This window comes from Ochotona princeps, chromosome 7, assembly GCF_030435755.1.
Source record: "Ochotona princeps isolate mOchPri1 chromosome 7, mOchPri1.hap1, whole genome shotgun sequence".
Taxonomy (NCBI): Eukaryota; Metazoa; Chordata; class Mammalia; order Lagomorpha; family Ochotonidae; genus Ochotona; species Ochotona princeps.
Genome location: NC_080838.1, coordinates 66991989 through 67019601, shown reverse-complemented (window position 1 = coordinate 67019601; position 27613 = coordinate 66991989). Strand labels below are relative to the sequence as shown.

General features: G+C 43.4%; 1 protein-coding gene across 3 annotated transcripts; it reads right to left on the bottom strand.

Moving 5' to 3' along the window:
- Positions 1-1015: 1015 nt before the first annotated feature.
- NUP54 (nucleoporin 54) lies at positions 1016-25622 on the bottom strand. 3 transcript variants are annotated; one of them, XM_058667199.1, is made up of 13 exons: positions 25344-25622; positions 24285-24446; positions 21602-21685; positions 21372-21512; positions 18982-19208; positions 17112-17299; positions 16192-16388; positions 13919-13973; positions 13401-13494; positions 7159-7266; positions 4106-4225; positions 3463-3573; positions 1016-1151 (listed from the first exon to the last, which is right to left on the bottom strand). In XM_058667199.1, the coding sequence occupies exons 1-13, from the start codon at positions 25408-25410 to the stop codon at positions 1023-1025; spliced, it is 1683 nt and encodes a 560-aa protein (XP_058523182.1). In that variant the 5' UTR covers positions 25411-25622; the 3' UTR covers positions 1016-1022. The 3 variants fall into 3 exon arrangements, with proteins under 3 accessions (XP_058523182.1, XP_004596229.1, XP_058523181.1); XM_004596172.3 differs by lacking the exon at positions 24285-24446 and having other exon boundaries at positions 25344-25621; XM_058667198.1 differs by lacking the exon at positions 25344-25622 and having other exon boundaries at positions 24285-24573.
- Positions 25623-27613: the final 1991 nt, after the last annotated feature.

Here is a 27613-nt window from a genome sequence, read left to right as displayed (position 1 = left end):
ATACAGCACATCACCCAACTCAGTCCCCACTGTCGACAAGATGCACTGGGCTCCTTCCCACGCTGCTCAGAGCGAGCCAGAGGAAGTGGAAAGCATGCCAGGAGACACCTCGATGCAGCCCACCTGCACACTCTGCTGTCAGAACTACTACTCACAATGCCCCATTCTCACAGCATCTCAGCTTCCCAACGGTGCGTGATGATACGTGCTTTCAGACACAGTACATTATGCAATTCTTTATCCTACTTGATAGCTGAAGTAAGCTTAATTTTCCATGCCTGTCAGAATTTGTGAGCACTGAGAAAAGTATTTAAAAACACTGAATTAAAATCTTAAATTGTGATTATGATGAAAATTTAAACCGTGATTATGATGAAAATTTAGTACTTACATGGACATGATGGTCATTGTTCAAAAGCTAAATAAAGCACAACTATAGAGAAGTAATTACAAATTAAGAATTTATTTATAAGTTAGCTTTTTGGAAATATTTTTAAAAAAAAGATTACAGAAATGGTAATTTTGGCATATCCTAATTGTTTACTTGTTCTCTAAATTTCAAATAAGTAAAATAATATAAAAATATACTTTTAAATCTTTATAGAACAAAAAGAAAACCACAGTAATCATTAAATACTTCTGGATCCTCTTTGCTCCTCCCACAGAAGAATTCACATAAAAACTGATGTATATTTATACTCTGAAGTACAGATCTCTGACAAGTGATTATTCGTTTTGTTCTGTGCAGTCATTATTTCATACATACTTGCTAAGGGAAGCAGAGTTCAGGCTCAATGGAAAATTATCATTAAATACTGATTATGTTTTAGAAAATGCTGTCAATGTACAATAGTACATATGTTTTAGATAATTATGTACTTCTTTTTAGAACCTTTTCAAAAAAACGAAAAAAACCAAGCCAAGAGAGGACTGTCTGGTGTCTTATTTTTCCCATTTGGGCAGTCGGGAGAGGCCTGACACTGCAGGAGCGTGAACCGGAACCGTACCACCAGTCTGAGCTGTCAACTAAACACACCGCCTCTGATGTGGATGCTTTCATTCAGTCCATGTTCCACCAATTTGATGTCTTCCAGATCGTCTTTTATGATGCTAATCAAGTGGCTAAGGCCCTCCTGCTGTTGTTTCAAATGCTGGAACAAATTGACAAAAACGCGTTTATGTGTTACTCCGTCTAAGAAAGCTTTTACTTTTTAATAGCAACACAGTATCCCCCTGAAACTAGTTTTAAGCACAGCAGGCATATTTAAACGCTAGTACAATGGTTTTTCTGCAGCAGTATTAATAGCAACAATGAAAAGCATAAAGAACATGATAAAATGAAGTTATGACATTAAAACAAAACTCAAGATCCTCAAATTCAGTTGCCTAGAATAACTCTGAAGGCCAGAACTGTTCATGTTTGGAGTGTAAAGTGTACAGTGGTGGTGATGAGGACAGTTGCTAACCTTTCTTCAATAGCTTTCATGGCATTAACTCATTTAGAATCTTTCTTAGCACCCTTTGGAGTACTATTATCATCTCTACTTTTCAGTTCAAAAAACTGAAGTACAGGTAAGTAACCCTCTCAAAATACTCAACTAGACACCAACATTTCCAATTCCAGAATGTATCACACTTTGTTACTTAAAAAAAAAAAAATAGGCGATTCATGTTATTTGTATCTCTTTAGCATAGTATGCTAGAATCTTCTCTTTGCATTACTTAAATAACAGAATACAACTGAGTCTGAACTTTCCAGGAACCCAGGAGCCAGACTGGCTTTCAGTTGTGTCCAACTATAATACCCCTTCTACAGCAGGTAAAATCAGAGCTGTATGCGCTTCACAAAGTTGAGCATGTTGATATATTTCTTCACATGAAATGGCTGGAGAGCTTTCATTAATCCATCTAGATAACAATGCAAGGCAACCGCAACAGCACTGCCCCATTTTTTTTTTTTGGTCTGATGGAACTGTTGTTAGTGTTTAAAAATTCCTTGTTTTAAATGGACTCTAGATTTGGAAGCAGAAGCTCTTCAGAGGACAGCCTATTTTCTTGGCAACCTCTTCCTGGAATTTTCCTTTGGTCTCCTTGATTCTCTCAACCTTTGGCCTAGCATGTTCTACAGCCTTATCTTTCATTCTTTAGAGCAGGCCCCTGTGTTATATAGAACAGAGTAACCGGATGCTGGGTCTTGGATACTCTGGTCCTAGGTTTCCTCCCTGTTGAAGGGCTTTTTTAGTAGACATCATTAGAGATGGACAGGTTGGTGGGGTCTCATGGATCTTTTGTCCCCCTTCCCACTCTTCCCCCTTATCAGTTAATCTAGAAATATCCTTTCTTCACATCAACCAAATTGAAAACTCTCACACTGGCATTCACAGTGCAATTCCAAACAGCTCTGCATCTTTGTTCCACTCTTCCTGATCCACCTCAAAAAGCCCCTTCACAGCAGGTGGACGAGGCTTCTTGCCAATGATCCTGACGTGATCTTTCTATTCATTCTTCACCCAAGCGAGCAGCAACAGCAACTTTTAGCCATGTGCTTCTCGTAAAAGGTGTGAAGTCTGTGTTAATCACCCACTTGAGTGGGTTGCTGGCAACCACTGACTGGGCAGGAGATGGCTGGCTTTATTCTAAGCAGGTGGCCACCTCCAAGGCACCTTGGGTAATCCACTTATTTCATCTAAGGAGAGTGTCTGGAGACCCTTGATGGCTGAGTGGATCTGTACATTAATAACGCGGACACAAGCTGGACGGCCAGGATCTGCAGCAGGAGCTGCTCAGACGTGCCAGGTGCATGAAATCACTCTGGTCCTGTTGAGATCCAGACCAAGCGCTCATGTCCAATGACTTCCAAGGTGCTGTAGCGAGGGAACTCTGGTTATCTCTACTACCTCTAAATCCATTCTGTGAAGAACAGGAATGATTCACTTTTTTTTTCCATTGTGGAAAAAGACAAACATAAAAAAATCGACCATTTTTAAGTGCACAATTCAGTGGCACAGATTACATTAACAGCTTCCAAAACTTAAAATTCTGTCCTGTGTAAGCAGTAATACTCCCCCCGCCTGACCTCTAACACCCATCATGCTACTCTTCCATTAACTGGACTACTCTAGGTACTCCTAGAATCTTAATTCTCTTTCCCATTTTTGATTCATTTATTTTTCATTCAGCATTTTTATCTTCAGGTTTAACCCATGTTGTAATATGTGCCAGAACTCTTATTAGGACTGAATAATGTTCCACGGTGTGTATATGCACTATGTTTATCCACTCAGTGATGGATATATGGGTTACTGCCACATTCTTAGAGACAGGTGGCACCACTTTACACTCCCCAAGGGTGCAATCTACTTGGCAGGTGATAGTCCTAACGGATGCTGAACTCGCACTTGAAAGATCTGTCTGTGCTTTTTAAATTCAGCGAATATTTGAAGTGCAGCCTGAAATACTTACCTGCTTGATTTCTCGTAACAGATCTGCATCTATGTAGTACCTCTCTTCAGTTTTCACTGCTCCAAAATGATTCTGCATCCTGATCTGGGACATGAGCTCGTTAAGTCGGCCCTAAAAATAAGCCCAAGTCAAATGACAATGGCCAACAGCAACCACTCCTAAAGACATGTTCTCTTTCTGAAAGGATTTTAAAGCCATTATTAGGGAAAAAAAAGTTTTAAGAGGGAAAAAAAGTTTTAAGATGTATTTAAAAGACAGATTTACAGAGAGAAATCTTCCATCTGTTAGCTCACTCCCCAAATGGCCACAGGGTCCCAAAGCTTTGGGCCACCCTCCTCTGCCCTGCCATGCTGTAAGTGGGGAGCTGGATCAGACATGGAGAAGCTGAGACACGAACCAGCACGCATGTGGGACACTGGCGCTACAAGGAGGAGGATTAGCCAGCCGCAGTGCTGGTCCCTACTGAAAATCTTCACTCTTTGTGGATTTTGTGTGAAACAATATAAAAGGCTAAACACTCATGATTACGAGATCCCTCTTAATAAATACAAGCATACAGAATTTCTATTTGAAAACAATGTGACTGGTTCTGCAGAGCTACCGGAACCATACTGTAGCGTCAGGGTGTCAGAAGTGGTCTCACCTTAAACTGAGTAGGTGCGTTTAGCTCACACTGAATGGTATCTAGCTGCACTCGCAACTGCTCTTCATCTGCCTGGATGGCGTAACCGCTCTTCCTTTGAATTTCCTGCTTGATTAGGACCTGCGCATAGAAAGTCACCAATGACCATTCAACAGAGAAGGAAACTCACTGGCGTTCATTGTTACAATAAAGCAGCCCAAATTACACCAACAATACTTGGAGCTTAAAAGTTGGGGACTGAATTATGTTTGTCTGTTTTAGGCAAAAAGCAACATTAGTGCACTACTATACATCCAAAAACCATTTTTAAAATATGGGTTTTAATGTGCATAAAGAGAACCAGTACACCCTGTTCACACACAGACCAAATATAAAAATCACTTGATAGACGTTACTCTGTGACATACTTCCTGGTGGTGGGTTTTTTTTCCAAGTTAACATCAGAAAAGTTAAATATGACAGAGTGGCCTCTGAAGGCAGAGTCCTGCCCTGGCGCCTGCTCATCCGGGCCAGCTGAGGCCCTCCAGAACCGGATCCACACTCACAGCATTGTTAATAATCTATTCAGTCATTGCTGTCCTAACAGGAACCTGCTGTTTCTAGTCTTGACACTATATACAATGCTATAAACATGTCAGTTCACAGATCTTCACTTACAGGTATAGATTCCAAGAGTCAGATTATAGGACACCCACTGAACAGAAATGCCATCATGCTCATATATTAGGCTTAGAGACCTGCATCTTTCTCTAATTCCTATTCTCTCCCATGACAAAACCACACTGATAGGATTACATGAGGTTGAAGACAGAGTCCATTTCGAAATCCCCCCGCATTGTTCCATTTCCCCTAGAAGCTAGTATTAGACTCTTCTCTATAAACTTAAAACATTGAAAAACAATTTTAGAAAGCGGTGATTTAATTTTTGTAAAGTGGATATTGTCTTCTCATCTAGGAATATGCCTTATCCACTTACAGAACACTGCACTTCATCCCTAACATGCACGAGTGGATGCCCCCAGACCAGAGGCTGTCAGAGGTCCACGAAGCCCGCTCTGGCCCGCTGAAGTTCAGTAGGCACAGTAGGCTGTTTTAAGCAGATAATTTTGTATGGCCTACAAAAAATGCTGTAAATACCCAAGAGACTCCTGGTGAAAAGTTCCCCTACACATTTTACATTTTTGTTAGAAAATCAAGTATTTTCCTACATCCACAGTCTAAACAATAGCTGAATTTTGTACTTATATTTAGCAAACTAGTCACATCATTCTATAGTTCGTTTTTGGATTTTCTAGATAATCTCTTCCCCAGGGATAACAATCCTTTCCTTTTTAATTTATTTTTATTGCAAGGGCAGATTTACAGAGGATAAACAAGTATCTTCCATCAGCTGGTTCTCACAAGTGGCTGCAATGGCCAAAACTGAATTGATCTGAAGTCAGGAGCAAAGAGCTTCTTCCAGGTCTCCAATGTGGGTGCAGGGTCAGAGTTTCAAGACTTAAGACCATCTTCTACTGCTTTCCGAGGCCAGAAGCAGGGAGCTGGATGGGAATGGAGCAGCCAGGACACAAACCGGCACCCATATGGGACACCAGCACTTGCACAGGGAGGATCAGCCAGTAGAACCCTCACACTGGCCCCAGTTTATAATCTTTATATTTCCTAGCTCACTATATTTTGAAAATTTTAAACATACATTCATTAATATTGGGTACCAGTTTCCTTTCATTCTTTCTTGCTTTACGCGTTTCCTAATTTCTTAACATGAATACTAAGTTCGTTAATTTATCTGACTTTTAAAAATGAAGCCATTTTGGAGTCAGTGTTGTGGCCTAACAGGTTAGCCTGGAACCACAAGGTGCTAGCATAGGTTGGAAATAAAGTTCAACAGGAAAAGAATGCGTTAGAAAATTATGACAGTTGGGCCCGGGGGCGTGGCCTAGTGGCTAAAGTCCTCGTCTTGAACGCCCCAGGATCCCATATGGGTGCCGGTTCTAATCCCGGCAGCTCCACTTCCCATCCAGCTCCCTGCTTGTGGCCTGGGAAAGCAGTCGACGACAGTCTAATCCTTTGGGACCCTGCACCCGCATGGGAGACCCGGAAGAGGTTCCTGGTTCCCAGCTTTGGATCGGCACGCACTGGCCCGTTGCGGCTCACTTGGGGAGTGAATCATCGGAAGAAAGATCTTCCTCTGTGTCTCTCCTCCTCTGTGTATATCTGACTTTGTAATAAAATACATAAATCTTTCCAAAAAAAAAAAAAAGAAGAAAATTATGACAGTGGTATTCTGGCACAGTGAGTTAAGCTACCACCTGCAACATTAACCATCTACTGGGTCAAGTCTCAGGTGCGCCCTGTCTGATCCAGCTTCCGCTTCCTGCTAATGCACCTCGGAGTGCAGGCAAGAGGGCCCACATACCCGCGCCCCTACCACCCAAACGGGAGTCCCAGATTCGGCTTCAGCCTGGTCCTAGCTGAGCCCTGGCCCCAGCCTTTGTGGCCATTTGGAGAGTGAACTAACTGGTGGAAGACCTTTCCCTTTTACTCTCATGCTCTGGGTTTGAAATACATCAATAATTCTTTGAAAACAAAGCAAAATAAAAAATGAGTGTTGCATACGCTGTGCTGTTTGGCTCTGTTTATATGTAATACCTGTTATAGATCACATTCCTGTTTTCATGGAAGTCTATAATCAGTTCCTGTTACTATTCACTCCTGTATTTCTGTTTAGCTAATCTGGGAGTTCTGTCATTTTCGACCATTAAATGGTTATATTCCCTTCTGTATCACTCAAAAAAACAAATCTTTTTTTCTGCTCTTTGTATGAGCACCAGGTAGCAACGATCTCACACACACCTTCTACGTATCAAGGTGTTTGATTTCTTCACTGTGTTCCCTTATCCTAAAACGTGAGCCTAGGAGACTTCCTCATCTTCTACATTTACTGAGAAAGTTTCAAACTATGATTTACCTCTGATGTTTTCCTGCTACAAAAATCCTACGAGCAAACATTTCACACACAGACCAGTGATGGAAAAATCCGAACGGACTACCTGCAATGTCCGATGTGAGAGGTCCATGAGCTTCCTCTTATACTGTGCGATCTTAGCCATCGTGGTAGTTTGGTTCTTTTGCAGCTCACTAATGTCTTCAGATATGATCTATTTAGAAAAAAAAAAAAGACAAAATACTTTTTTAGGTAAATTACATATGTCACTAAATCTTTCCTGGCACATCTACCTATATGCAAAATCCAATTCTGAGATAGGTCTGAGAGTCATCTATCAAAATATAAACACTTTCGTTCCACCTTTTATTTTACAAGTATCACCCTAAGATTTTTTTTTCATAATTTATCAATTTGAAAGGTAAAATTACAGAGGAAGAGATGGAAAGAAGTCTTAACTCCCCAAATGGCTGCAATATGCCAAGCTGGAGCCGGGAGCTTCTTCCAGGTCTCCCTCATGGGTGCCGCAGTCCAAGAATTTCGACCATCTTCCACTGTATTCCCAGGCACATTGGCAAGGAGCTGGATCAGAAGAGGAACAACTGGGACTCTAACTGGCACCCCACAGGGGATGCCAATGCTACAGGTGATAGCTTAACGTGCTATGTCCCAGCCTCAGCCCTTTCTTTACAGTGGTGCAGGATATTCAGTAATGGCCAGTGCACAGAAAAGATAAAAAGATAATTGGCATGATCAAAATGAAGAGAAAAAAAAATCACACAACTGAATACAGATCTTGTACTTTGCCCTAAAATACCCAGTTTAATTTTATGAACATAATTTCAATCAGATTTAATCTCCGAACTTGTCCCTGCGGTCATGCCAGGCACATTAACAGGAAAGATGGGTCAAAAATAGAGTATCTGGGATTCAAATCACTGGTACTCCAATAGGGCATGCCAATGTCCCTTAAATCACCCTGTAAGGACTGCCCAATGGCAGGCCATTTTGAGTGACAGAACAGAACTAGGTGCTACACTGTATTTCGTAATCCAGATGGGTTCCACTTCATGTCCCTGCTGCTCCACTTCCCTCCAGCTCCCCGCTTACAGCCTGGGAAAGCAGCAGAAGACAACCAATGCCTTGGAACCCTGCACCATATGGGAGACCTGGAAGAAGCTCCTGGCTTCCGACTGGCTCAGCTCTAGCCACTGAAGTCATTTGGGAAGGGAACCAGTGGATGGAAGTTCTATCTGTCTCTCCTTTCTGTGAATCTGCCTTTCTAATACAAATAAGTAAATCCTTTAAGGAAAAAAAAACCAGAAAAGAAAAAAGAAATCCCACTGAGTATCTTTTCTAACCACAATGCAGTAAAATTAGAAACCATTTACTAAAAAGTAGTATGCTCTGGAACAATCAATGAATCAAGGAACAAAGCAAAGCGATTAAAAAACACCCCGTGAAACACAAGAAGAGGACAATAAAAAGGGTCATCAGGAAGTGTTGGAACATGTGTATTTCAGTATTTTTGTAATAGCCATTTAACTCCATGCATCACAAACTTCTTGAAGGACTCTCAGGAACACACAAAACCTATGGCATACAGCAAAAGCAGAACCATGAGCTGCATAATCTAGTACTAAAATCACTAAGATTTAAAATAACCTATCCTTGCCATCTCAAGGAAATCAAACCCAAAGTTCAGGAAGGAAAGATTACAACAGAAAATGGACTTTATTTTTAAGATGAACACAGCCTTCAGTTCTCTTTTCTTGTGAATTATTTATGTATTTGAAACTCCGACAGAAGGAGACAGACGATAACAGTGCTTCCATCTGCTGGGAGGTGAACCAGCAGGAGTCCGATCTCCAGCTAAAGGCAACAGAAAGAAAGGATCCAAACTGGAAAGGAACGAGTCAACTCTCTGAAAGCCCCAAAGACTCCACCAAACAGCTATCAGAATAAAGCAATCCAGCAAAGTTGCAGGATTCAAAGTCAATGTGCAAAACTCAGTACCATGACCATGTGCCAACAGCGAATGATGTGAAAAAGCAACAAGAAATTTCACTTGGAGAAGCTATTAAAAATAACTCGGGAAAATTTTTACTAAAGTTAAAATTCTCTACAAGGAAAATAAAGAAATAAAAGAGGACCCAGAAAACAGAGCTATCTTCGTTCCATGGCTATCCACACCACAGGTTTACTGCAGTATTCTTCCCAGTAGCCAAGACAAGAAATCAACTTACACGTCCATGGACAGGAGAACGAGTAATGAAATGTGGTACACAGCCACAGGAAGGATGCAATCCTAGCATTTGGAAAAACACAGATGAACCTTATTTTAATTAAGTCAGATATATACTGAAGATCTCTCTCATGTGGAACCTATAGAAGTTATAGAAGCAGTAAAATAAAATTAAAATTAAATGAAGGAGACAGTAGAATAGTAATTACCAGAGCCATAGGTGGTTATGAGTGCAACTAGGAGATGTTGGTCAGAGGACACACAACTGCACTTACGAGAATACAGAGAAAAGGTTCAGAACAGATGAACAGAGATCAAGAGACTACCCAAGGCAAGGGTGGGAGGTGAGGAAGGCAAGCAGAGATACGGGCCACGGGGTTTCTTCAGCTGACGTGGGGACAGCTGTACTACGCTGTGAACAAACTAAAAACCAATGCACTGTACACCTGAACTGGCTCAACTGAATGAGATGTGATTATGCTTTAATGAATGCCCCTTTTTAAAAGATTTATTTGTTTTTATTGCAAGGTCAGATATATATAGAGAGAGGAGGAGAGACAGAGAGGAAGATCTTCCTTCGATGATTCACTCCCCAAGTGACCGCAACAGCCGAAGCTGTGCTGATCTGAAGCCAGGAGCCTGGAACCTCTTCTGGTCTCCCACACAAGTGCAGGGTCCCAAAACTTTGGGCCATTTTCGATTGCTTTCCCAGGCTACAAGCAGGGAGCTGGATGGGAAGTGTGGCCACTGGGATTAGAACCGGTGCCCATATGGAATCCCGGAACGTTGAAGGCGAAGACTTCAGCTGCTAGGCTACTGCGCCAGGCCCAACCCTTTGTTTTTTCTTAAGAGGAACATCACATAGAACAAAAGGTAAATTTGCCATGAAACAATCCTAGGTAAATACTCGCAGGTGGCAAACATCTTCAAAATACACAAAGCAAAAACACGAAGAACTGAAAGGAGAAAAAGACATATCTCGCACTGCCTACAGAGACCTCCGCTATCCTGCAACAACTGCAGTGGCAATAATAAATCAACAACACAAAAGAACTACCAATGTCATCAACTAATAGCAACGGCACCAAAACACAGAATACACATTATCAAACCTTAACAGCAGTGCCGTGGCACAGCCGGGGAAGTCACTGTGTGTGATGCCAGCATCCCACACTGCAGCACCAGTTCATGCTGCTGATATGCTTGGGTAGGCAACGGAGAGATGGCTCGGTGCATGGACCCACGCCACCCACGCCACCCACATGAGAGACCCACGGAGCTCCTGGTTCCAGGCTTCAGCCTGCTCCAGTCCTAATCCTTGTGCCCAGATGAGGAAAGAAACAAAAGATAGATCTCTCCCTCCTCCTCTTGACAAGCTGCCTTTCAAATAAACCTTGAAAAAAAGTTAAAAGAATTAAAATCATACTGAGTTCTCTAACAGAATTTTAGGAGTCAACAACAAAATATCAAGAAAACCTTCAAGTATTTAGAAATCATTGCAGGTGATAGTCAACCTGCTATATGCCACAGTATCAGCTTCAAATTAAACATACTTTTAAATAATCAATTTTATATAAAACAAAAGCAAAATCATAGCAATCAAAAAGAGCTTTCAAGGAAATTGAGTAATATTTTGAATGGATCAAAAATACAAATAATGGGGTAGATGATCCAGTCTACTAGCTAAGCCACCAGTTAGAGGATATTCAAGTCCCACCTGGGAGGTTCCCAGATTAGCACTGTGCTCCACTCCGAATTCCAACCTCCTGCAAATGAGCACCCTGAGCGGCAGCTCACTATGGCTCAAGTACTGAGGTCCTGCCAACCACGCACAAGAGCTGGACTGGGTTAGCTACTGCTTTGCGCTAGCCCATCCTTGCCGTTTCAGGAACTTTCCTTCTCAAACAAACAAATGCTCCTGGCTTGTGGCCTGGGAAGGCAGTAGAGGACGGCCCAAAGCCTTGGAACCGTGCACCTGCAAGGGAGACCTGGAAGAAGCTCCTGGCTTTAGATCAGCTCAGCTCCAGCCATTGCAACCACTTGGGGAGTGAACCAGTGGATGGAGGATCTTTCTGTAAATCCGCCTTTCAATAAAATAAATAATAAAATCTTTAAAAAAAATGTGAAGCTGTTACATTGAGTATGTCTAATACAGGATTTGTAAATCATGTCACTTGAGAAACCATGCTGGAATTTTAGTCACAAAGAAAAAATTAAGAAACAAAACTGATTATGACATACAAGCATCTGTAGGGCCATCAAAGAAAGCACACAGTTTACTTATTTAGCAGTCAGAAAAATGGGTGTAAACTGTAACATGGCAGACACTAGATCAACGTAAGAAAGAGAATTTACGAGACTGGCAGGGTGGCACAGCAATCTAAGCCTTCACCTGCAGTGCCGACATCCCACAGGGCACCAGCTTATGCCCTGGCTGCTCCACTTCTGATCCAGCTTCCTGCTGATGGGCTAGGCAAACTGTAAAGGATGACTCAAGCCCTTCAGCCCCTAAGCCCTTATGGGAGACATGGAAGAAAACCTCGTCTCCTGGCTTTGGATCAACTCAGCTCCAGCCGTTGCAGCCATTTGGGGAGTTAAACAGCGGATGGAAGATGTTTCTGTCTCTCCCCCTGTAACTCCTTCAGGTAAAATAAATCAATCCTTAAGAAAAAAAGAGAATTTGCACTGACTAAAGCTGGTACCAGTAACCAGGCTGCTTTCATAAACAGTAAGCTTTTCATTACTTCAGAGTCTGAAGGAATATCTTATCAAGAATTCTGAACAAGCAGATATGGAAATAACCTTCAAGTAACTGATTCCAAAAGCCTACATTAGGGGCCGACATTGAGTGCAGAGGGTTAAGCTGCCACCTGCAATGCTGGCATCCCACATGAGCACTGGTTTGAATCCTGTCTGCTGCACTTCTGACCCAGTTCACTAACGCATCTAAAACAGTGAAAAACGATTCAAGTGCTGGGGTTCCGTCACCAGCGTAGGGTACCCGGATGGAGTTCCAGACCTCTGGCTTTACCATGGCCCTGAGCCACCTCTGGAGTCATTTCAAGAATGAACCAGAGAGCGGAAGATCTCTCCCGCCTTTTAAACGAATCATTTTTTTAAATAAAGATTTATTATTTTTATTGCAAAGTCAGATATAGAAAGGAGGAGAGACAGAGAGGAAGATCTTCCATCTGATGATTCACTTCCCAAGTGACCACAATGGCCGGTGCTGGGCTGTTCAGAAGCCAGGAGCCAGGAGGTCTTCCAGGTTTCCCACTGGGTGCTTTGGCCCATCCTTGACTGCTTTTCCAGGTTACAAGCAGGGAGCTGGATGGGAAACAGGACTGCTAGGATTAGAACCGGCATCCATATGGGATCCCAGAAGATAAAGGCAAGGACTTTAGCCGCTAGGCCACCACACCAGGCCCATAAATCATTTTTAAAAGCCTACTTTATGAAATAAAATATTAAGCAAACTTAATCATCCAGTAACTCAAATATGCTTTTATAACAAAACTGTATTATGAAAAGACAATCATGACTGAAACCTTCATTTTCATATGGCCACAGAAAAGATGTAAGGAGGGTTGGCCTGATGGCTTTCAGGCTAGTCCTCCACCTGTGGCACTGGTAACCCACTTCTGATTCAACTCCCTGCCTACAGCCTGGGAAAGCAGCGAAGGATGGCTTAAGTGCTTGGTCCATGTACTCCCAGCGCGGGACCTGGAAAAAGCTCATGGTTCCGGCTTCAGCTCAGCTCTGGCCACTGTGCGTGAACCAGTGGATGAAGGATCTCTCTTTCTGTAAATCTGCCTAATAAAAAAAAATTTTTTGAAGTATACAACAAAGAAAATATTCAACTACCAGTAAGAATTGGATATGAGAGTCTAATTTGTTATGCCAATAATCCTGAATTCACTGAAGTAAAATTTACATGGTTTGGGAAACTCATCATTAATAAGGTAGATAATTGTATAAAACTATAAATTTGCAGTGTATATTTTATTTTCCCCTACAGAATAGTAGTACCCTTGGTAAAATAATGACAAGTCTGTAATCCCTCTTCTTACTCCCATCCAGACAACGAAAAGCTGAATGCTCACATCTAATCTAGTTTGATGTTGCTTCGTCATCTGGTCTTGAACCTTCAATCTCCGAAGAAGTTCTCTGAAGCCCACCATTGGCACAGGAATTAACCTGTAAAAATTTAACCGCTCAGTACCCAGATCAAATCAAGTCCAATATTATAAAATACAAGTTAAGATTTTTCATAATGATACCTATGTGATTTTATATCATATTTGTAAAATTCTAATTAGATATATATAGCTAACAATTTTACACCATATAAGCTTAACTTTCTTGTCTCACAAATAAGGAATACTGTTCGGCCAAACTACTGAATTATTTAAATGCAAATAAAACTGGCTCAGTACTCAGCTCTCCACTCCCAGCAACTTGTTTCACAACACTATGCTGTCTTACCATAGTAACACCTTTAAAAGCAATGAAGATGAAAATAAGCTCATCTCAAAGAATTATAAATTAACAGTCCACATTTACTCGCTTTCCTAGCAGCACATATTAGCAGTCACTGCATGAAACAAGAAGACACACTTACTTTTCAGAATCAGGGTTATCTACCTTGGCTTGTTCCCAGATAATAGGATCAACACCTACCACAAAGAAAAAACATTTTTTTTCTAAAATAAAGCTGTTTTATAACTGCACAACAACGACTTTCCTAAAGACAGACCCAAAATCCAGAAAAGTGACTGTCAAATATGATCACTACATCAAGGACGACTTCGGGAGGGAAATACAATCCTTAATATAACTATAAAGTTCGTAGGACTAATAAAGCTAAAAAATACTGCATATTGGAAGGAACCAGTTGTAACCCTGGACTATTTCATAACTTTAAGAACACAGAAAGAGCTCCTGCTAGTAAAAATAAGCAAGACAAACATTCCATAAAAAATAGGCAAAAGATGCAAGCAGGTTAACTAAAAAAAAAAAAAAAAAAAAAAAAAAAGCTATAAATATTTAAATACAGAAGCACATTGTCAACTTCACTAGTAATCACAGAAATGCAAATTAAACTTGCTTACCATCAAAAGCAATTAACATTTCTACTAGGAATAAGAACAGTAGAGCTTTGGAGAACAACTGACAATATCTAACAGATATGGTATTAACGAAAAAACTAAATGACAATACATTTGTTCTAAACACATATCCATTCATGTGTTCTAAAACACAAATGGTTACAATCTGTAATGACTTAGAAGTTAGTTGTATCTGAAATATCATGTAGTATTTAAACAGAATAAGCTTTACCTTCATATATTGACACATGCAAAGTACTATGAAATACTCTAAGTAAAATGGCAAGCTGCAGTTAAATGTATCATGCAAAACCTATTTCTAACATACCTAGAAGTATATATTCTTACATTAAAATCATAGCTAAGGGATTAACAGAGTACAATAAATTATTAAGACTAGTTAGAAAAGAGATAAAGGGAGGGCCCAGTGGCGTGGCCTAGCGGCTAAAGTCCTCGCCTTGAAAGCCCCGGGATCCCATAAGGGTGCCAGTTCTAATCCCGGCAGCTCCACTTCCCATCCAGCTCCCTGCTTGTGGCCTGGGAAAGCAGTGGAGGACAGCCCAAACCTTTGGGACCCTGCACCCGTGAGGGAGACCTGGAAGAGGTTCCAGGTTCCCAGCTTCGGATTGGCGCAGCACCAGCCGTTGTGGCTCACTTGGGGAGTGAATCATCAGATGGAAGATCTTCCTCTCTGTCTCTCCTCCTCTCTGTATATCTGCCTTTCAAATAAAATAAATAAATCTTAAAAAAAGAGAGAGAGAGATAAAGGGGCCATCACAGAGGCAACCCACTTCTCCCTCCACCCAATGTTTTTACTTTGTAATTCACAATTTCTCAACACCTTTAAATATTTGATGTTTTGTACAAAATGATTAGTACTGGGGCTGGTATTGTGCATTGCACACTGGACTGACGTCTGCAGCATCAGCATCCATATGGGTGCCAGTTTTTGTCCAGTTGCTCCACTTCTGATCCAGTGCCCCGCTAATGCACCTGGGAGGACAATGAGGAACAGCCCAAGTGCTTGAGCCCCTGCACCTACACTGGAGACCCAGAGGAAGTTACGGCTTCTGGCTCCTGTGTGGCCCAGCCCTTGTAGTCAGCTACAACAAGGAGAGTAAATCGGCAGATGCAGGATCTTTGTGTTTCTTCCTCCCTTTGTCCCTCTCTCTTGACTGCCTAGCAAATAAATAAACCTTTTAAAATAAAATCAAATCATTCAGTATTATGAACAAGGACCATACTTTAGATCCTTCGTAAATCTTACCTCTGTTTTCGCAACCCTGACAAGTACCAATGCCAGGTCAATCTAGCTCTAGAATCTTACTTGAATACTCAGATCTTACTTGAATACTCAGTGAAAATGATGTAAGCTAGAAAAGCACCAAATACATTATCCATGTGTATTCAAGAGATTATGGATTATTCAAGAGATGATGGATTATTTTAGTTCATAATTTCCAACAATGAGCCCTCATAATCTGAAAAAATAAAGTCCTCCAAGATTCTCAATGGATGAAATCTATGCTAACATTCCAAAATCAGAAGTTGTCTAAAATATGAAAACACTTCTGGTTCCCAACATACAAGAGATGTACTTAATCTGTATATTTTCAAGAACTAACGGGTTAATACAATACAAATACTCAAACTATGTCCTAAACAATTACATACATGACAAGCTGACACTGGCTTTATTAACATTACTGACCAATCCACATCTGCCAAAAGAGGAGTATTGATTTCTAAATCTACTTTCTCAACTCTGTGACTCTAGAAAACATACCAGCAGGAGGATTCTGTAAAAGCTGCTTGATCTGTGCAGGAGAAAGTTCTGTTCTAGTCATTGAAAGGGTTACACCCAGTTGCTGCAATTGCGTTTTTATACTGACTTGTTCAAAATGAGCATAGAGCGTTGTGGCTGGAACTCTTCTAGAAGTACCATTTGGAGAACGTTCAACAACATAAATAACAACTTCTGTCCTGGAGGAAAAACAACCAAAGTATAAAGTATTGAGCACTAAACACTGAAGCAAATATCAATGCAGTATGCGATATTAGTACACTAGCTGGTTCACAAATGACTGTTAAATTTTTTCCTCATACCCTGCAAAGCAAGAAACATTTACTTAATATTATGTAAACCCATAAACCAACTTGAGAAATTCATTTGATTTTAAGTAAAAAAAAGCTAAACTAAGCTAGTAAAAAGATAATCGCTGTACAAACATGTGCTTGGGTGAAAAGTCCTACATAAACTGGTCCTATGTTCTTCAAATCGGAGAAGTCTGCCACTAATTCCAAGTGCAATCTGTTTGTTATTCTTTGTATTGTAATAAGGCTTAAATATCAAAACTTAAATATCAAATGTAAATATTCTGCCACCAAGCCTGAAAATAATACACAGAACCAGTGCAGTGAAGCAACCGTATTTATCCATGAAGAAACACAATTATTAGCAATAATTATCATTTCATTTTCAACAGTTCGCATACATAGTTATAATAAATGTTTCTACCTGGTACTGTAAGGAAATACGAACACTGTAAGAAACCACTGTTACACAAATACTGCTATAATCAATACTCACTAGTTGAGATCAGTACTCTGCTTGGAGACAGGGTCTATGTGTCAGCAACAGAAGCCCTGTTGAATCTGCCCCAGTGCACACAGAAATCAACACTACAACAGCGCAGGCGTACTTACTGATCATCCGGCAACGTCTTAATGCCCTCCACGTTCACAGTAAGGGTCTGGTTTCCTCCAAGAACTTTATGCAATGATTCTACCAACTGCTGCTGCTGACTTCGAATTTCTGCTTCCTTTTTGACAAAAACTAAAACTACTAGGCCATCTTCATCTTTATTATTGGGCATACAACTATAACCTACTGCCTGTGAAACAACAAAACAAACAATATTAAAAGCATATAAAGTTCATAAACCATGGGCTTAACATTAATTAGCTTAATACACGCTCAGAACACTAGGTTTCTGTTTAGTAATGAAGGGAATGGCTTTTCCCACCTTTTTGCCCTGAGGAGGTCACACAATTATAAAGAAAAATTGATTTTACTCAAGAGTAATACAAATCAATAAAGTGAATTTAAAGTTTCCTCTTCAAAAAAAATAACCAAAAACTGTTCACCTGTGAAAAATTCTGATCTCCCCTATTCCTAAGGGTTTGTGAGCCACTGACACGACCCTGCAGGGCCTGTGGCCGGCTGCAAGCACCGTGGACCAGATGACGTGCGCTGCACTCTGTCTAAGGCATCCAATCTCACACTAGGTTTTGGACACATAAGGAAGTGATCTGCAAATAAATACTTCCAGGCTGTGGTAAAGTCAGTGTGAACCTCCAAATACTACAAGCAGGTTTCTGCTAATTTTTTCCACGGAAGATAAAACTTTACAAAATGTAGTTTTTTATGTACTATTAAATATGACCAATTTGCAAAATAAAGTAAAAAACCCCAAATAAATAAAAATATGACCAATTACATATACCTCTCTAAAGAACTGCTTTTCTAACAACAACAAAAAAAAGTTTACCCCTTGTCATCATTTATATACATTTTCAAAAAACACATTTAAATTCCATCAGGTACATTATGCAAATGTTAAAGATTAACTTAGAAATGTTACCTGCCACATTTAACCCATGTTTACTATTATATACCTCTTAGTCACTAAACAAATGTGCTAAAATTTCAACTACATTTGTCAAAAGATAAATGCTCCTTTTGTTGACAGTGATCACAGAGGTGTTCTTCACCGTGGCAGGCTGACCACTATCTGTGGTCTAACTATGATTTGGGGTCTGTTCAAAATAAAGTAAAAAACCCAAATAAATAAAAATATGACCAATTATATATACCTCTCTGAAGAACTGCTTTTCTAACGACAACAAAAAAAAGTTTACCCCTTGTCATCATTTATATATATAAATGATGACAGAGGCTGACAAGAGGGTTATGTGCTCCCTGGGCAACAGACCATGACACAGAGGCCCACGCAGCTCACAGGAAGCTGCCCTAGTGCGAGACTGCAATACAACCACACACACTTGGCGCAGAAAGCATACCGCCAAGCAGGCCTAACCACTCAGTGGCAAACAAGCCACTCTGCAAAGTCTCTGGCAGACAAGGTCAGGGTGGCCTGTCCGTGGCTGTGCCAGCCAGCCCTGCCTGTGCCAGTGGGCCACACACAGGCAAGCAAGGGGGGGATTCCCGGCCGCCTGGTAGGGGGCACTTTCCTGACCAATGTTAGACCAAGGTCCCCAAATTCTAGCTTTCGCTATCCCCACACACAGGTGCTCCCCGTTTGTTACCATTTTCTCCTCAGTTATAAATCACATTCTAGTCACACCTTTCTTTCACATTCAGTCATATTCTGCTCATCCATAACCGTGGATACATAAGAAATCACCCTTTTTAAAACTCCCAAGTCAAAAGTGCATCATACCGTGTTCTAAGAGTATTAAAGAACGAAAACAACTGTTTCTTGAAATTTTTTAACCAAATACCATATTCTCTCTTACACACTCTTTAGATGAATATCAAAAACAGCACTCATACCTTAAATCGGCAGAAGGGATTTTCTTGTGTGAATTCCACTGGTGGAATGTTATTGTTGAAATATCCTTTTCCTGCGCCCCAAAAGGCCTGCAGCTGATTCCATTTTGCCAAAATAGCATCTCTCTCATCTCCCAATAATGTTGGAGCAGAAAGGGCACTTGCAGTATTGATGAGCTGGTTGGACTGAGCAGGAGCTTGTGTGGGCTGACTGAAGAGACCCCCTAACGCTAAAAATATACCCAGAATTAGCATTTTGAAGATCAAAGCTTAGTCCAGATTCTACCTGTAAAAAGAAAATACTCCCCTCACCATCCCAAGACATCCTTAACCCAATCTACAGAATCTTACACAGAAAAAGGCACTCACGGGCATCATTAGATTGAGCAAGCTGACAGGGTGACTAGCTTAGACCCCGCAGGGGGACTCCACAGGACTCACAGGTCCCTGGAAGGGGAGGAGGGAGCTCCGCCACGGTGAGCTGTGCAGCTACGGCACTTCTGATGTCGCTGAGCAGAGCACCAGCCATGGGGAGGAGAACAGTGAGACTCAAAGCTCGCGAGCCCATGGGAACGGGGCCGTAACACTAGAGCACACCAGAAGGCAGAACACTTACACAGAACACTACTGTCTGTGAAAATGCAGGTTTTTTTTTTTTTTAAAGATTCATCTTTTTGAAAGGCAGATTTTAGAGAAACAGTCTCTTCCAACTGCTGGTTCACTCCCCAAATGCCATGATAGCTGGAGCTGAGCTGGTCCAAGGCCAGGATAAGGAGCTTTTTCTGGGTCTCCCACATGGATGCAGGGTCCCAAGGACATAGGCCATCCTCTGATGCTTTCCCAAGCCATAAGCAGGGAGCTGGACTGGAAGTGGAGCAGCCAGGACATTAACCAACACCCAGGCAGGATGCCAGACTGTAGGTGGAAGATTAGCTTGTTATACTACTGTGCCAGAACCAGGCTTTTTTCCTTTAAAAAAAAAAAAAACCTTTATTGCTGTTATGCATAATAAATACAAATTAGAAGATGCAGACTAAGAAAACAGAAAAGGGTTCAGTGTGGTAGCCAAGTGGCTGAAGTCCTCGACTTGCACACTTTGGGATCCCCTATGGGCAAGAGCTCCTGTCCCCATCTGCCCCGCTTCCCATGCAGCAAGCCTCAGGTGTGGAGCTGAACAATAACGACACAGTTCAAACTGAAGACATCAATGAAATATAAACAACTGGGCTGGGGCCCGGCACAGTGGCCTAGCGGCTAAAGTCCTTGCCTTGAATGTGCCAGTATCTCACATGGGCACCGGTTCTAATCCCGACGGCCCTGCTTCCCATCCTGCTCCCTGCTTGTGACCTGGGAAAGCAGACGAGGCCGGCCCAAAGCCTTGGGACCCTGTACCTGCATAGGAAACCCAGAAGTTCCTGCCTCCTGGCTTCAGATCAGCTCAGTTCCAGCTGTTGTGGTCACTTGGGGAGCAAATCATCAGACGGAGCATCTTCCTCTCTCTCTCTCCTCCACTCTGTATATCTGACTTTGCAGTAAAAATAAATAACTCTTACAAAACTGGGCTGAGTCCTCCAGAGATACACAAGGCATACAACAATACTGAAGAACACAGCCAATCCAGCATGAGATGGGTCAAGAGAAGCTGTCCCGTTACTTTCAGCAAACGCCTTAGGAGGCTGCCAGCTAGCCCAGGGGAGGGTACAGATGAGGCTGTGCAGATCTCTGTGGAGAAAGTGAGCCCAGGAAAGGAAAGCAAAAAGGAACACTAAACAAAGAAGAAAGAACACAGACCAGTGTCACACAAGCGAAGGGCTGCCACTGGCCAGAAGTGTGATAAGATGAACATCCAAAACGATGATCAACCAACTCATGCACATTTACTATAGCCAGCAGCTCGAAATGCTCATTTAAGAGACAAAAACCCTAAAAATTCCAAATGCTTAAACATCATGAAAATAACGATGTCTTAAATTCATTCTGAAAGAACACATTCTCAAAAAGAATCTGGGCCAGCACTACGGTGCAGCGGGCTGGGCCTCTGCCTAGGGTGCCAACATCCCATATGGGAGCCAGTTCACGCCCTGACTGCTCCGCTTCCCATCCAGCTCCCCACCCAGCTCCCTGCCTGTGGCCTGGGAGAGCAGTGGAGGACAGCCCAAAGCCTTGGGACCCTGTGCGGGCCACACAGCAGATGCTCCTGCTTGTGGCTTTGGTTCAGCTCAGCTCTGTCACTGTGGCCATTTGGGAGTTACCCCACAAATGGAAGGTCTTTGTCTCTCCTCCTTGTAAATCTCCCTTTCCAATTAAGAAACAAACAAAAAACATGTTTTGAACAATGTATGTGGGCTGCTATTATCACAGTTTTATGTCTAAAGGTGAAATCTCATACTTACTGGATGGCTGCTGTTGCTGCTGGGTGTTAAATCCTCCGAATCCCAGGCCGGTTCCCAGGCCAGTGCCCAGCCCAGTGCTAGTTCCTGTGGTTGTGCCGAAACCAGTACCAAACCCAAAACCTTTGTTCTGAGAGAACAGTCCTTTGAATAAAAGAATTAGAATTGCATAAATTTTAAAAATAGCATCCACCGTATCTGCTTGTACAAAATGACCCAAGAAGGCCTCTTACCTGTTGTGCCTGTGTTAGCTGGAGCAGAAAAACTGAATGCAGAACCTGCAGTTGTAGATGTTGTGCCAAAACCTCCAAACCCACCTAATTTAAAGAAAAAAAGGATCACTTTTATATATAAAAGCAAATTCGTGCGCAAATTAGAGGTCTGTACATATTGATTAAATCAAACTATAATTTTTTACTCTCTCAACATCAAAATTTTAATTGTACAATTAATCAAGGTGTCTGTATATTGCAAGAAATCAGCAACCAGGTATTTAAACAGAAAAACCATACGCTCTTCACGTGGAGGTGAGAGCGCAGAGCAGCCTGATGAGCTCACCACCGGAACGCTGAGCTGCGTGTGAGGTGTGAGCTTTCTGAGCAGAGGCTGCTAACTCAGGTGCCTGTAAGACTGTGCCTGGCCACGCGCATGAATGTACTCCGTATCTACTCAAAGAAGGGTTTAAAGTAAACAGCTTTTAAAAACATTAGTTCATAGCAGAGTTCTATGCTCCTATTCATCTTTTTTAAAAAAATGTACTTTTTAAAAATCATAATTTAACTTTTTAAAAAAACAATTTAAATGTTTTAAAAATAGCATGCCAAGCATGTCAGTGACTGCTGCCACTTGTAACCTTGGCTTAGGGAATTATACCTGTCTGTTTACATTCCAACACCAGGAGCCAGGAGCTTCTTTCCGGGTCTCCTATGCAGGTACAGGGTCCCAAGGCTTTGGGCCGTCCTCCACTGCTCTCCCAGGCCACAGGCAGGGAGCTGGCTGGGGAGCAGAATCAGAAGAAGGACTGCCAGGCTACCGTGCTGTGCCCCATTCTCATCTATTTCTAATATACAAGACAGATTTATCAACATTTTAAACATTATAACATAAAAGGCATAAGAAAATACACAGCTGGGCCCAGCACAGTAGCCTAGTGGTTAAGTCCTTGCCTTGCATATTCCAGGATACCACATGGGTTCAGGTTCCTATCCCAGCTGCTCTACTTCCCACCCAACTCCCTGCTTCTGGCCTGCTAGAGCAGTGGAGGACTGCCCAAAACCTTGGGACCCTGCACCTGTGTGGGAGACCCAGCAAATGGAAGATCTTTCTGCCTCTCCTTCTCTCTGTAAATCTGACTTTCCAATAGAAAATAAATCTTTAAAAAAAAAAGAAAATACCCAGCCATTGGATATAAATGATACAATTTTTACTTGAAAAACTCTTCAGAGTAGATTATATGCTGCATGAACACACAAATATCCTATTTACTCACAGGTTCTACTGCAGTACCATAAACTAAACACTCTGATAAAAACCTCCTGAATATACACTGATCTTACTTTGATTACTCTTGCATATATAATTTGAATTAGTACACGATAAATATTAGCATTTCATCAAGCTTCACATTACCAAATTAAGTCTTACTAGTGGTAGATCTGTATGTGTATAAAATTAAAAATAAGAATTTCTATCAGACCTTTGCAATAGGCTGTTAACACACGGAAACAAAACAGCAAGTAACAGCATAGTATAGTATTTTTACAACTCAAAACTTAGCAGTGATGCCCCAATGAACATGAAATCAAGCAAATATCAACAAGCTCACTTATCACACTGAATTACAGGCTGGGTGGCTTTATCTGGAAACACAAATTTCAACGTAAGGGTTCTGTTCCACCCCGTGTCAATTTTAAGCAAACAAGAAGAAAACACAGGAGGACCAGGATGTGTGACCCAATACATCTTAACGACAACAGATAACTTTTCCTTGGAATTCTCAGATACTCTGCACAACTGTTTTTAACCGACATGCCGAGGAGACATCTGCACTACAGTAACAGGCAGCGAGCGAAGCGCCAGTAATGTCTACCAAATGCAAATAATTGGCATGGGCAGGAGAAACGTAAGAACACAAACCATAACTCACATACGAGCAGCTGAAGAACACGAGTTTCCTGTGGGGTTATTGTATGTAAAGAGCACAACCTACAGTGAATATACGTATTCAGTTATAGTTTGTGTTGTCAATTTGTAATGAGCAATCCACACCAATACGAAAGTCATCAACACCTTCTTGAATGCAAGCACGGTTAGCCTACCTTTCTGGACTCCAGACTATCTGATAATAAATTCAACTGCTCTGAGAACTCACCAAGAGCCAGTAAAGGATTGCGGATCCTTTCTATAATTCATGTTCTACAGAAAGATATTTTAATAAAAGCTGATCAAATACATTACTATTATTACTATTATGCAAGTTTAAAAAAACCAAGACAGGTCATGCTGTTCGTATAAGACTTGCTTCTCTTGGGAAACACAAGGACAATAAAATGAAATCCCAATGGAAGATGCAGGAAAAATGAATCATGACTGCAGGAGTCCAAGAATTCCAGAGAAAGAGGCCCGACTGGTACACTCACGCTTTGGAAGATGGGTCATAACTCAAATTCTTATTTGGAAAGTCCATTGCTTTTCACTTCAGTGCAAATTTCAGAGTATCAGGACTCCCAAGGCCTTCCAAATCCACAGCTTTAAGGTAGCTAAAGCTTGACACAATGTTTTTGAGACTGAGTCAGCAAATACATTCCCTTTCTTTACAGACCAGTCAGTCACTCTTTCCCAAACTCTGGGAACCATGACAATATTCTTGGACTCAAGCTCGCAACATCGGTTACACATACGACCCGCAATATCTACCTGCGCTTGCCAGACTGTTACCAAAATTGAACGGAGTCGCCGAGGTGGTAGAAACACCGAAATTCCCAATATTAAAGTTCACTGCAGGATTAGCAGTTAATCCGAAACCCCCAAAATTAAACCCACTGGCGGTGGGGTTGGCAGTCTCAAGCCCACCAAATCCTGATAGGCGTGCAGACAAAGAAATAAACACAATTTTAACAGAGGGGAGGGGAGAAAAGGAGGAGAGAAAGAAAGCAAGAGAAGGATTAGAAGATCTGATAGGAGGTTTCATAGAAGCGAATACACCTGACCTGGCCGCCAACCCATCAGGACAGCAGACAGTGGGGAGGCGTGGGATTCCGGCAGCAAGGACCACTGCAGGTCCATGGGGCAGGGAGCGAGCCATGCAGGGCAGTGTGTACCTGGGGCCGGGAGCCACGGAGGACAGTAGGCGCCCGTAGGAGCCACGAGGGGCCGTGAGTGTCCAGGGGCGGGAAGCCACGCGGGGCAGGGAGCCACACAGGGCAGTGGGTGCCCGTAGGAGCCACGGAGCTAGGCAGGACCGTGTGCGTCTGGAGGCGGGAAGCCACGTAAAGCAGCATGCCCTGGGAGCTACGGAGGACAGTGCGCACCCAGGATCAGGGAGCCACACGGGACCATGAGTGTCCGGGGATGGGGAACCACGAGGGGCGGGGAGCCACGCGGGGCAGTGGGCGTCCGTAGGAGCCACGAGGGGAGGGGAACCACGCAGAGCAGTGCGCGCCCGGGGCAGCCACGCGCGTGCCCGCCGCTCCGGAAGCAGAGGCGGGAAGGGAAGGGGGTCTCGGCGAAGGCGAGAGCGGAGCGAGCTCCTTCTCTCCAGCTCCCCGGCGGCGGGAGGCGGACCGGGGGAGGACGGGGCCCTGGGCCGAGCCGAGCCTCGGGGAGCAGCTCGGCCCGCTCGGCAGCCGCCCGCCCTTTCCCACGCACCGCCCCCCGAAGTCCCGCGCGCGCGGACGGGAGCCCCGACGACTCGCAAGCTCGAAGGCCTGGTGGGGAGCACGACGGCCCCGGAGCAGGTCCGGGGGACCCACTCACCCGTGGGAGCCGCGGTGGCTGCAGCGGTGCCCGAGGTGCCCGACGGAGCCCCGAAATTGAAAGCCATCGCGCAGGAGCAAGGCGGTGTAGCACGGTTCCTCCGCCGCTCGGTGCGCTGCGCTTTCGGGTCCGGCCTGGAAACCACTGGGCGGAAGGTTGAGTTCCGCCTCCTTTCTAGCCTGGCCTGGGAGACCGGAATTGAGCCAGGGCATAGTGGGCGGAGGGGCGAGGGGGAACGCCCCCGGACCTTCTGGCTTCCGGGGGGCGGCCGGAGGCGGGGCGGCCGTGGCGGCGCGTCGCTCGGGGCGTCATAACTGCGGTGCTGTGCGGTCCCCGGAGGGTAGGCGCGGGCAGGCCGACCTGCTGGGGCGCTTGGGGAAAGCTATGCCTGCTGAGGAGCTGCCTGTCAAAGAAACACAGTGAACCCAGAGAGAGAAGGAGGAAGGAAGAGAGAAACCGGTAAAACACCATAGTCTAGCAACAAGAAAAGGTAAAAAATACAAAATCCTCAGGAATTGGTAGTTCCAGGTATAGGCAGATGACGGCAGGCGTTAAAGCCAGAGGAGTTGATTCTGGGCAGCCCAGTGAATGTTGCTTAGTTCACCTTAGTAAACAAACGGAGCTTTACTCAGTAGGGGCATTAAAATAACAGGATCTCTGGGCTTGAGGTAGTGGTCATTGTTAAAAGCAGACAGTCCCAGCATTGTGGAGTTGTGTGTTAGTCCACCGCCTCCAACATTGACATCCACATGGCTGCCGGTTCGAGTCTGAGGTGTTCCACTTCCAAAGCACAAGCCTGCGAATGGCCTGGGAAAGCAACAGAAGATGACCCAAGTGCTTGGGACTCTGCACCCGCGGGGGAGACGCAGTGGAGTTACACACCCTTGGCTTGGGTCTGGCCCAGCGCTAGCTGCTTTAGGTATTTGGGGAGTAAGCAGCAAATGGAAGACTTCTGTCACTCCTTCCTCTGTAGCTCTGCCTTTCCAATAAATAAATCCTTTTAAAAATTAGAAGAGGAACAGGCAGTACTGTAGGAAATACTGAAGACTGAGTGGAATTGCATGTCAGACCTAGTCATCGTCTACTTGGCATCCAGGCCTCTCCCCTCATAGCAGAAGATGAACAAAAACCATCAAATACTGCAGAACTCATAACCATGTTATCAGAAATTCCCGGGCCTGGCATGATGGTTCAACTGGCTAATCCTTCACCTCCAAGTGCTGGCATCCCGTATGGGTGGCAGTTTGTGTCCTGACTGCTCCACTTCCAGCTCCCTGCTTGTGGCCTGGGAAAGCAGTCGAGGACAGCCCAAAACCTTCGAATGCTGCACGCATGTGGGAGACCCAGAAGAAGCTCTGGGTTCCTGGCTTTGGATCAGCACAGCTCTGAACTGTTGCAGCCACTTTGGGAGTAAACCAATAGATGAAGATCTACCTTTCCAATAAAAATAAAAATAAATAATAAAAATCTGAAAGGGAGGAAGGAAGAAGGGAAGAAGCAAGATGGAGAAAGAAGGAGAAAGGCAAGAAGAGGAATAACCCACTGGGGTGATGTTGTACAGCACATTAAGCTGCCGCCTGTATTGCCAGCATTCCATCTGGGATTGGTTTAAGTCATGGTTGCCCCACTTCTGGCCCAGTCCCCTGCTAGTGTGCCTAGGAAAGCAGTGGAACCCATCCCCAAAGCTTGAACCCTGCCACTCATGTGAGAAGTCTGGATGGTGTTCTGGACTCTCGGCTTCAGCCTGGCCCAGCCCTAGCTGCTGCTTCCATCTGGGGAGTGAATCAGTACATCTGTCTCTAACTGTGCCAAATAAATCTTTTACAGACATTTTAAAAGGAAAGGCAGGAAATGGCCCAGCCACATCTCAACTGGGGGCAGTGTTGACCCCTACTCCTCCCACAACCCAGGTGGGCCTGGCAGTGTCTGCAGGAATGTTTGCTTATTGCTCCTGGGGAGTTACAACTGGTGCCCATAGGGTTGAGGTTGGGGATGCCGCTTCGAAGCACACAACAGACACAATTCCAATCTGAAAGTGATCTGACTCCAAACCTCCCACACGTGGAGTCTGAGAAATCCAGCTTTAACTACACAGTGAGCGAATTTGGGGCTTGCCTGGGCCCAAGAGGTTTCTCCCTTTGTGGTGAGTATGTTGGGAGGGGAGCTCATGACAGCAAAGGCAGGCCCTAGCTCCACCCGCGGACAGCATCTTGTGGCGGGAGGAACCTAGAAGCGTTTGACCTCGGGGCCTGTTAGGAACACCCAAGCCA